The 12,075-nt window shown below is 39.2% G+C and overlaps 1 protein-coding gene across 3 annotated transcripts in view; it reads left to right on the top strand.

The window, feature by feature from the left end:
* LOC117421242 (mitogen-activated protein kinase 4) overlaps window positions 1-3,647 on the top strand; it is a 42,642-nt gene extending 38,995 nt beyond the window's left edge. For all 3 annotated transcript variants that reach the window (XM_034035371.3, XM_059024308.1, XM_059024311.1), the window contains exon 6: window positions 2,242-3,647. In XM_034035371.3, the coding sequence (XP_033891262.3) occupies window positions 2,242-3,034 (793 nt within the window). In that variant the 3' untranslated portion in view covers window positions 3,035-3,647. The remainder of the gene's footprint in view (window positions 1-2,241) is intronic.
* The last annotated feature ends 8,428 nt before the right edge of the window (window positions 3,648-12,075 follow it).

Consider the following 12,075-nt stretch of genomic DNA (forward strand, 5'->3'; position numbering starts at 1 on the left):
AACATCTTGTAAAGTCATAAGAATTTGAAATAAAACTAAATTAACACAGCCCTACTACACACGTTAAAAAATGCATCAGCAATGTACAATACATGCACATTATTTAACAGAATGGTAAAGCAAATCACCAGAACGGGAAACACCAAATTACTTGGTGTCTGATTCAGGTTTTTTTAAAGAGTTTGAACAATTTGCAACTTTTTGTAGCAAGAGAAACAGCGGCACATTTCGCTGTTTGTTTACATGCCATTTTGTAGCGATGAGGTGCACTCGTGGAAATCAGAATACAAAACAAGTCAATGATATGATGGCGGTTCTGGAAAGATTTAATAAACCAATCAGTGTGCCTCAAGACACTCTCGCGATGACAAGTCGCTTTTGAATAAACCAGTCTAATTTAAGTTTGATGATGATGAATTATCAGGTTACAAAACAGTGCTGTATCTGTTGTGAACGAATCGCTATCGGAGCCAAGAAGGTGTTCTTTTTAAGTGAAGTTCCTGTACCTTTAGCTGGAGCTGGAGAAAAATCAGTTTCACCACAAGGGTGTTCTCTTAGACGAAGTGTTGTCTTAGAAGGTGTTCCTATCGTACTGTATTACAGTACATCACTGAATGATACATGCAGAGGGTACACAGCTTTAAGTATTTTCAGATTTTTTGTTTGTGGTGATTTGGTTATATTTGATCCGTTATTTTTTAAGGATTATTTTGTATTTATTCATTGGTACAAAAATTGGCTACAAATGTTTAATGTGTACACCTGGCTGTGCATATGAGTACCTGCACTTTTCTGTTGAGAGTTTCACCCCTGGTCGAAGTGCTCTACCAACACTGAGTGTTCCAATCTCCTTGGTGAAGAGAGAACCCAGTCAATAGAATGTTATAAAATGATATGCCTTAATTACTGAAATGAATTACTTATCAAGCTAAAACATGGGGACAGGAAAGCAAATATTTTTTCATCTTTGAGATATGTTCTCTCTTTGTCAGTTAGTGTATTGGTTCTGAATTGAGAAGCACTAGATTTAATTAGTCTGAATTGGGCCCTCTACAGCAGATAGGACATTCATCCAGTGGGAAAGCTAATTCTCATTAGGTAGAAAAGGGGTATTGCCATGGTGACTAGAGCAGACTTCAAGAACCTGAGAAAACATGCAATGTCTTGGAGAGGGATCCAAATTGGATCCCGCTAATTAGATTTCGTCTTTCCCCTGGACACCCCAAGACACTCTTCATAATGGCATATCTCAAAAGGAAAATAAATGAATCAATTAAGACTGCTGTCTCCAGTGTGAGCTGTTATCCTTAACTTAGTCACTAAGAACCCTGTGTGAGACCAGGTTTTATGTTTACTCCTCATTTGTTTTCTAAGTGCACTGTTATTGGCTCATCTGTGTTTTTCTAAGAAAAAACAGGGGGCATATTAATATTTCACAGGCTTCACTGCACAACCTGTGCTTCACCTATGGTTTTCAGTGCACAGTGCAACATTTAATGAGCTTCACCACCTCACTTCCTCATGAAAAGAAAAGCAATTTTTTCTGGAATAGTTAGTAAGAATGGCAAATCATCTTAGCAGAAAAACAGAAGGAAATCATACATAACCCACATAATATGATAATAAACAGGTAAGAAATAAAATATTAGGTGATATTAAATATCCCTTTTAGTACCATGGATATCTGTTAACAACCTTACTCAAGAGACAGTAAGGTCTCATCCTTTATTTTTGCATTGGGTGCTGAGTAGTTGGCCATGTATTATCCACGGAGTAAAATTTATTGCACACTGAAAACTGGGAGGGAATAATTTAGTAGTATTTTGGTTGTTAAGCTACCTTCTAAAAAAGCCAAGACATTTTAGAGAGCATTATTAGCTGTGCTAATCCAAGCTAATCAAGTTTACTAATTCAAGGACATCTCCTAAGTGGATATATGGTCAAAACTACTAGCCCTACTAACCTATTTTCCTTCCAGATTATGACTTGCGTCACTAAGAGAATGACGGTATAGTGAGCATTTTAGAAGCAAGCATTTGAAACAATAGTATGGTAATCAGTATACAGCAGTTGTATGTGTATTCCAGATATAGAATGATCTTTGAATTCATCATTTTAACATGTAGATGCCCCTTATCTATGCCCACAGAGACACTGACTGGTGTGCACAATTATCTGCAATTTGTTGGCATCAGCACTGCAAATTCTTACCTTGATACCTTGTGTCTATTTTCCCTGCAGGTACCAGGCGAGTTTGTCCTCAGATCTAGACTGGCAGCAGCGGGTGCGGTCCCAGGAGGCGACGATGGTGGCGGAGGTGCAGAGGGACCCGCGGGCAGGATCCATGCCCATCCTGGAGGAAGTGCAGGTAGATCCACGCAAGTACTCTCACAGCAGCTCCGAGCGATTCCTGGAGCACTCACATTCCTCCCTGGAACGGTGCGGGCCAGGGGATCTGGACTATGGGCACTCCTTTGACTACAAGGTGGGCTCCCCTTCTTATCTGGACAAGCTGCTGTGGCGGGATGGCAAGCCCCACCACTACTCTGAACCCAAGCTTATCCTGGACCTCTCACACTGGAAGAGTAACAGCATGTCAGGGCCCCCTGGTGGCGGTGGTGGTGAGGGTAGGGGGATGAGGAGGGGGAGCAGAGGGATGCGGTTGAGTCTGGAGGATCAGGAGGAATCCCCCACAGACCTCTTTTTGGAGATCTCTCGCTGGGTAGAGAGCACCCAGGCCAGGTTGGACAGTCCCAGCCCTCCACCGCTGCTGCCCGCACCAGAACTCCAGGAAGAGAGTAGCAGGCCATCCTCCTCCCCCCAGTTTCTGGCCACAGCGCCGCCTGCCTCCAAGATAACCAATGGGAATGAGGCCCAGTTTGATCTTGATGTCTTCATCTCCCGAGCACTCAAAATGTGCAGTAAGCCAGAGGAGCTGACAGACAACCGGCTGGCCGAGATCAATGGCACGTGCATCCCGGAGCATCCTTCTGAGATAGTTCAGGCTGAGGTGTATCAGAAAGAGAGATGGTAGACAAGGAGGCTTGTTTGAACTGAAAACTGACGGAATTGGTGTAAACTGATGTGTGTGATATTGAGGTGGAGAGTGCAGTGATGGGTGTGAAGCAGCCTCAACAGCAAGTCAACTGTAAAGAAACATGATGACAGGATGGACAAAAACATACAGATGGGATTATTGTGTAATATGGGTAACAACCCAGCAGGAATTGGTGCGTAAACTTTGGGAACAAAAAGAATAAAGAGTGTTGTACTATTTATAAAGTTATGGGATGTATAGAGTGAAAACACATGTGAACTAAATTTGAAATGAGTTATTTACTGAGGAAGTCCAACAGTTATATTGTGGAAACTAACAAGATCTCTTTAATGTTAAATGATTTAAGTTAGTAAATATTACTGCTGTTTTAAAGAAAAAACTAACATGGCACAAACACTTTGTTTCATTTTTGTTTATATGAAAAGATTGTTATGTTCTAATATGTTGGGGATCATAATGCACAGCAAAGTAGCGGTTGAGGTTGCCTATTCGGTCATTGATTGTGAGAGTGGAGTGTGCCTTTTGAAAGAAATAAGTGTGTTTTATTGACTTAATCCAGCACTCATTAAAATGCAGTACTTGAATATGACTTGTTTGGTCTGCTCTAACACACACCCTAAATCTTCATTAAACACACTGACACTGTGCCATTTAGGAGAAAGATAAATGCACCAGTCAGCAGTTTTGACTTTGCTTGAAAATGTTCCAGGGCACTTGGTAGCTAAAAGTTTTACTCAATATGTTTCTTATCTATAGAGTCCAGAATTGAAACCTGATTTCAGTCACTGGTCTGATTTCCCATATCAGTGTGCAGGCCCTAGCCTCACTCTGGTAGGCCACTCTGGTGAGTCTCAGAAAAAGGTACCAGGAAGAGCAGTTTGCTTTCCAAAGCTATAGATGTGCTGTAACATAAACATGAAACGTCTGTATAGCCCCAGCAAAAGCAACAAACATGGCTGTTTACAACACAAATAGAGGTAGCACGCTATGATAGTAGAGCCATTATTCCTGAAAAAAATCAGTTTGACCCTGTCTGATTTTGAATACTTACAACAAACTTTTAAGTGCCTTGCCAGTGGCTCAAATGTTTCTTACCTGATTGTGGCCATCCAGGTTTACAACCGATTTAACTGGTGCATTCTACTTGGTGTATTTAAGATTTCCTCATTGCACAAAAGAGATTTATGAACGTGCTGTGCTAAATTTGCACTCAGTTGACTCAGTTGAGGTTTATTTAGTGATATATATTATTATGTGCTTTGTTTTATGGTTACCCTCCTTACTCAGCAATGCGACCATGAGAATAGCTTCATTGTAACATAAACTTCATCGAAGGTAAAGCAAAATGTGTCTGGTAAAATATGTACAATTCTTAACTCCAAATCAGGGCAGCATTGCACCATCTTTTAAAAGTCAACTGTGGTATCCCATGTTAAAAGCCTAACAAGGGCAGTAGAGCACCATAAAAGCATAGTGGAATCATGGTAAAACACAGGCAAGAATAGTTAATCACAGATACTGTGTGCATGCTAAAGCGTATATAAACCATGGTTAAGCACTATAAAAGCATAGTATTAGCATAGGCAAGGTAAACTGCAAAATGACTGGGCTAAGCAAGGACTGCTACAGTATACTAATTGTGCACCATTTTAGATAATCCTCAAACTATAACAACAAATATAATCTCTCCTGCAAGCACTTGCTATTTCTGCCTGACAAAGGTTCACTGAATCCACAACTTTTCGCTGGTCGCATGTTGACTTCTTTTTAGTGCCTTTGGGGGTGAACCTGAACCTGAAAGCACAGCACTCTGGGGTTGCTTAAAATGCTCCTAATGTGCTCTGATGAGCACTTAGAAGTGCAGCTTGGAAGCAGCCTCAATCCCTCTGGAAATCATTAGGAATGTCCTTGGAAATGTTCTGGGAAACAAGGCTCAATAAAAGGGAAGAGGTGTCAATACTGGCCAGCCAATGTCTGTTTCTGCCTATAAGTAGCATTATAGGATTGCTTTTGCAGCAGTGGGGTTTATCAAGCACTGTGCTTCCAGTGAAACAGCCTGCTTCACAGGACAACATGCCTGTTAACCTTATTTACTGTCCAGTTTTTTTATAGGTTGAAAATGATGCCCACTGTATAGAACTGCACTGTACTGGCTCAGGAATCAAAACACATTTTTAAAAAGAGTAGAATTACTTAACCCATGTCCTGGTAGTAGTGAACCATACTCATCATTATTAAATAAAGAAAAAGCAATATTACATGATCATATTTTAACAGTCCAAAATCCACACAGTAGCTTTAATACCAGTGAACACTGTATTGACTGAAATGGCATTTTTAATTGGCTGATGTTTTGTTCCATTGATTTCCCAAGCCCTTGTCACAGGAGGCCATTCATGTAGTGTGGATCATGCAAGTCCCTTTAGGCTGGATAAGCTGACAGTGGAGTATGTGGGAGTGTGTTAGCTCCTGTCAGTGCCTGGGTCAAAATGGAATGCCTGGCAGTATGGAGCCGATGAGCTCCAGTTTCCCTTCCCCTAGGAGAGACAGTCCTCCCCTTACCTTTTAGAATAGTGAAGTCAAGGAGCTTGTCTGGTCCAAAGCCACACCTCAGACTTGGTTTTCAGGGTGTGGTGTGAACTCATGAGGGTCAGCAAGCCCCTGAACTCCAGTGTGTCAAAACTCTGCCCTGCTCATAGAAACCTAGCTTAGCACTGTTCTTGGAGAGTCTGCTATTAATGCATTTAATTGTGAAGTAAATAATGATGCAGAAACTACAATAATATAGTAGACTGGCCATTGGTTATTAGTATTGAAGTTTATGGTGGTAATACATGTGTGGAACAGTCCAAGAGGTGAGACCGAGGCAGCAAGGATGTTCAGAAATCAATGAAATGCTGCCTTGAACAATATGAGGAATGGTTATGCAAGGGAACCAGCAAATACGATAACGCGTCCTAAATATATTACTGATGTAATATATGTAATGGCATATTAGTAAGGGATATGTGAACAAGAACATAAATAAAAGCACATTTACAAAATCAAATCATGAATCGTCTTGCCTTCAGTGTCTATTACAAAAATAGCATCCAAAACCTCTTCATCCTCTAAATCAAGATCCTCGCCCCCACTGGAGCAATTACAATCACTCTCATTCTCCAGAGCAAACTGGATTACAGCTTGTGAGATCGCTTGCCGAATTCAATTTAATATCTTTTACTGCACTCCTTACAAAATTAGCTCTCTCGGTTTTCCCTCCTAACTACAAACTTATCCGCGTTCAAAGTTCATCTAGCGTTCCCTTCAGTCTGCGTGACTGTTTTAAGCCTATCAGTACACTCAGATCACATTTCAGAGCCATTTTAAATGATGCAATTGAAAAATAAACCAGACAGCGCTGTGAAAGGGCGGGGCCAGATATATTCAGGCTCGGCCTTGAAAGGGTTAAAAACTAAGTGCTAGTAATGGTAATGCTGCTAATACTAATACAGTACAAGGATTTTTAAACCTAGTTTACTGTTGATTTAACTGCTTGCCCCTGTTGACTGAAGCAGATAGTGGAAGAACACGCGACAATGGTGCTTTTGAATCTTTCTGTTACATGGAAGTTTGTAAAAAATACCATCATAATACCAATTGTATTACCCTGGAGAGACCTTATCATTGCCATTGCAGCAAACCACAACTGATACAGGAGCACACATTTATACTGTAATATCTGAACATTTCACCATGTGGTACCATTCTACCAATGACTCAGACCATTATATCTGACCAAAGTAAAAGAACCGTTGTATTTACATTGTAGTGCCACAGCATTGTCAATGAAGGTCATTTGGTAGATGTTTTAACAGAAGATATGCATTTTCCAATATTAATATTATTCAATAAATGCAACCTTATTCAAAGGTTTGGTATCTTTTAGAAATAATTATCTACTGTATGAAAGAATGAATATCCCCAATATACACTGTCTGGCCACTTTATTAGGACCTGTACCTATCAAAAGGTTGGACCACTGTTTGTCCAGATCACAGCCTTTATATGACATGGCATAGACTCCACAAGGTGCTGGAAGATCTCAGAGGTAGGCAGAGGATCGTGGTAATCAATGTGCCATTCAAGTTCATCCCAAATATGCTCAATTGGATTAAGATCTGGGAATTGAGGTAGCAATGGAAGATGCCTGAAGTCGCTGTCATGCTGCTCAAGCACAATTCAGCCATGCAGGATGGGTGCATTGTCGTCTTGAAAGTAGCCATCATCATCAGAGTACAAATGCAGCATTGTTGGATGGACTTGATCTGCAACGACACTTAAGTAAACTACAGCATTGGTGTGGATTTCCAGAGTAATCAAGGGACCTAGGGTGTACCTGGAAAACATGCTACACACCAGGGCAATGCCAAATGCAGTCAGGTAGGCAGTTCCTGTTCAGTGTATAATATCAGACAATCACACGTTTACACGTGAACAAATGTTATAAATATCAATTCATTTAAAAACAAAAAAGTTATAATAATACAAAACATGATCTAATTTGCTAAATATTACAAAAAAATATGCAAACTCATTTCAACGATATGATCGACTTGAAGTTGATAATCTCGAAGCAGAGATCTGATATTTTATTAATATTTTTAGCTGTAATTTTTTTTGTTAATCAGTTCATATATATTACTATATACTGTATCAACTGTTAACAAAAATTGGAATTTGATCATATGTTTGAAAGCTAGTTGATAAAAGTTGAACTAAAAGGGTTAAAGCGTAACCCCAAAATCAAGCAGGAAACAGGAACATGATTTGTCACTCTGAAGAATGTTTGGTAACTGCGGAACCCCAGATTAAAAGGACAATGCAATCATTCAGTACTGGCATCCAGTAACTGCCAGCAAACTGTACACTCAGCGTCAGCCATGGGTACTGCTGCTTGCATGCAGAGCTGATGTATTGCCCTTTGCAAAAAAAAAAAACTGTGGGAGCTGTCTTTTTCCAGCTTTAAACATCACTCATGTATTACTTTATTAATGTACTCTTTATTTATATAAATATAATTTTTCAGAACTGTCCAATAATGATTTGTGGAGGCAGAGAAAAATAATTAGGGGCCACTGTACCCCTGTTTTCGTTCAGAACAGTGTTAACATATATATGTATTGTCCACAAAGTTCACAATTCACTTTCAGTGTATTGTCTCATTTTTTGCCAAGACCACCTTCATCATAGTGCAACTAAACATCATCCAGCAGAGGCCTGGTCTGGAAATAAGAAAGCTCCTTACTGTGCCACCAAGTGTTTTGAATCTTGGAGTCCTGTAGAACAATGACATGAAAACAGGGGTACAGTATCAACCCCACTATGCTGGCTAAAATCCAATAGTGGTCTGCAATTATTTTTCTCAGCCTCCACAAATGGGCTAACTGGGCAGCAGTGTGGAGTAGTGGTTAGGGCTCTAGACTCTTGACCGGAGCGCCGTGGGTTCAATCCCAGGTGGGGGACACTGCTGCTGTACCCTTGAGCAAGGTACTTTACCTAGATTGCTCCAGTAAAAACCCAACTGTAGAAATGGGTAATTGTATGTAAAATAATGTGTAAATAATAATGTAATTGTATGTAAAAATAATGTGATATCTTGTAACAATTGTAAGTCGCCCTGGATAAGGGTGTCTGCTAAGAAATAAAATAATAATAATGACACGTACAGGGATGTGGTGACATAAGCAAATCATGAGGTACAACAATGCAAAGGAGCTGAACTGCATCACGTTTCAGGGTATTGACTATGCTGTTTGGCTAAGAGTGGTTGCAGTTGGCCATAAAAGGGAAGCAAATATTTATCTGAGTTTGTAAGGAGGAACTAGTGATTCAGCCTCCTCACAGCAACTGGTGACCAATCCAATGACAATGGATGCAGTAAGATAGTGACGTAAAGGCATCAATATCACAAACATTGTGTACAAGGTGTACCAAGCAGAGCACTGGTGTGGAGTTACGCAGGATTGATTTTTACCTAGTATAGAAGGTGCAGTCATTCTACAAGGTTAAACAAACACCATCTGAGAAAGGCTCTGTGCCTGATTCACAGATTGAAACATTATACCTTTCAAAGCATAACAGACAATGGCACTGGTTACAGCATGGTGCCAGCGGGCACCACAAGACCTTTCCTTCATAGCACCGCAAAGCTTATTTGAACACCCCTTACCTTTTAGTCCTTGGTCTTTCTCAAGCAGAGCTTGACAATTGTGTGGAACTGGTGTTCATTTTTTATTTTGTATGCGGATTAATGCACACTGGGAGACCAAGCTAATTTCACTTGAGACCTGAGCTGCATTTGAACACAGACCTCCAGAGGTCAAAGACTTGAGAAACTGTATACTCCACTGCACCACCAAGCCCTCTGACATTCTTTTACTGACATTCTTGTTGTCCTTGCAAGGAGCATTAATAACTACAAAAAACACGCCTCCTGAGAATAAACTTCCCAGATTTGATCTCAGAGATGTCCATCGGGTTTTAATAAGACTTTTCATCTAGCATTTTTAAGATGAATGTTGGTGTTATTATTTAAATTTTCTTGCCAATAATTTCCTTGTTGTGAGATCCAAATAAGGTTCCAAGGACACTGATACGGGTTTTAATGTGAACTTTACTGAGACCCTGTGCATTTAAACTTGATCCCAGAATGCAAAGTGCACACGCCATGTGCACCGACCTATAGCCGACTGTCACATATGTGCTTATGTCACTGTAACACTAAGCATATCAGAGAGATAAGGCATCATCTACAAGTTGTTCCTGAATTAATAATAGACACTTGAACTAGAATTCCAGAAGATGAAGGCTGAAACGCCATTATCTGAGATGCTATTATCTCTGACTCTGCTGTATTCGATAAGCTAAACTGTCTGCAAAGTCTATGCACTAGACGTATAGGAGTTACTTTACATAAATATTTGATTAGCTGATTTCAATAAATCTTTTTTGGCTGGTTTCACAGACCCTGATTAGTAATAATCCTGGACTACCTAATGTTACCTCAGGTAAGGTAGTCCAAAACTAGTGTCAATCGGGGTCGGTGAAAGATGAAGTAGTTTCAAATGTTTTTTTTATTACAGTCAGCTTACCTATTTATGGTGTTTGCAATTATTCACATTTTATGTCTGTGTTTAGGTGCTTTCAAGAACTGCTCTTCAGTTCCAGTTGCCTGGCATTGATATATGTAACCAAGGCTAGAACAGCATCTTTTCAGAAGCAAAAACTCAGCACCACTAGTGATCTGCCACTTTGAATACAAGTTTCCTTTAGTTTTGCTGGCTACACACTGCTGCACACCAAATGGTCCTGGCGCTTACTTAAATAAAGACACTGGCTTATCTAGCCTACAGGTGACTAGAACTGAAGAGAAGCTCCTGAACTCACAGTCAAAGCACCTTAATATCAAACAATGTAAAAACACAATATGTAAGTAACAGCTCTTCCACTGCAAATAATTGCAAACATCATACAAAATGTTAGGGGGCAGGAGAAAAAAAAAAGAAAATGTAATTTGAAACTATTTTAAATTCAACACACGTTGGAAGAAATTAAAAAAAAAAAAGATTTATAACAGAACAGCAACACCATCAGTTATGTTTTATTTAAGATTAAAGTCAAACAGAAATGCAGTATTCTGAAATGAATTATTTGCTGCTTCTTAAAAAATCTAAAACATAGATTTTTATGAATTACTTATGACATTGCTTAGACAGTAGAACAGAAGCTTTGAATGGAGTCATAACCAAAAAGATGCCTTATTTGTCTGTAACTTTTATGGAGTGCTGCAAAGCTGTGTCAGCTGTATTTTTTTTTAGAAGTGTCCTCTGTGTGGTTACAGAATAAGGTTATAGCGTTAAAATACTGCACACTACAACACTGCTGAACAGCAGTACAGTTACATTCAGCACTGATGCAAAATGCAGAGACTGGCCTTGCTTTCGAATAAATAATAGCCTGAATGCAGTTATGGTAAAGCTCTATGGAAAGTGTATTTGCTTTCAAAATAGGCCCCCAAATGTATTGGAAAATACAGATGTTGTGTTAAATCACTGATTACCCTTTACTGCATAGAGCACTAAAAAAAGGACGCTTCATTCTTGTCACCTGCTGTCACTGTTTTACACTGAATACTGCATTTGTGTTTCTGTTTTGATAATGGTAACCAAGGCCCCTCCACAGATGAGCCAGTCTGTTTCCAGGGCAACTCCCTACACTTATTTTCTAAATAAATTATGTTCATAAGTTTACAATATCTAAATATTTTGATAGTTATAAAAATTCATGCAGAAAAGGGCTAAAGGAAAACAGCTATTTTAACAATATAAATCCAGCAATTAACCACTAAAAACAATAAATTAACTGATGATACCTTCAACTACCTTCACTTTATGTCTTGCTAAAATGCATTCAAACCTTAGAACATTTGCTTTTTCACATGCTTAAAAAAACATATTGAGTTATTAATACCATTGTGTATAACACTATAATACCTGAATGTGCTTCATCCTGTTTGTCTATGCTTTACTACAGTTTAATAATCAAATCATATACCATGGTAAACATATAAAGCACTTGAGGTATAGGGTCACATATGACGACTAGGCCAGGAGTTTGAGACTCCTGCATACATTTCTAGCTCCATTTCAAACTAGGGATTACCTAATATAAAAAGGCTGTTTCGTTACTGTATTAAGGTTCTTGTATTGACAGCAAACAGTAAGCTTATGGGTCATTCTAGATAATCTTTATGGTTTATGACTTTATGAAACAAGCCTAAAACTTTGACATTGGAGTACTTTGGTGTTACCAAGATGAAGTCTTTTTTTTCTTATATCTTGGTGCCATCTTGTGGTTTAATTCTGAAAGGGCAACAGTAAAACAACAGCGTACATGTATCAAAATTCTTGATACTTGTACAATACTGTAATTTTACTCTCTACATTTGGCATATCAATGTCATTTTTAATAGGCCC

This window comes from Acipenser ruthenus, chromosome 1, assembly GCF_902713425.1.
Source record: "Acipenser ruthenus chromosome 1, fAciRut3.2 maternal haplotype, whole genome shotgun sequence".
NCBI classification, from domain to species: Eukaryota; Metazoa; Chordata; class Actinopteri; order Acipenseriformes; family Acipenseridae; genus Acipenser; species Acipenser ruthenus.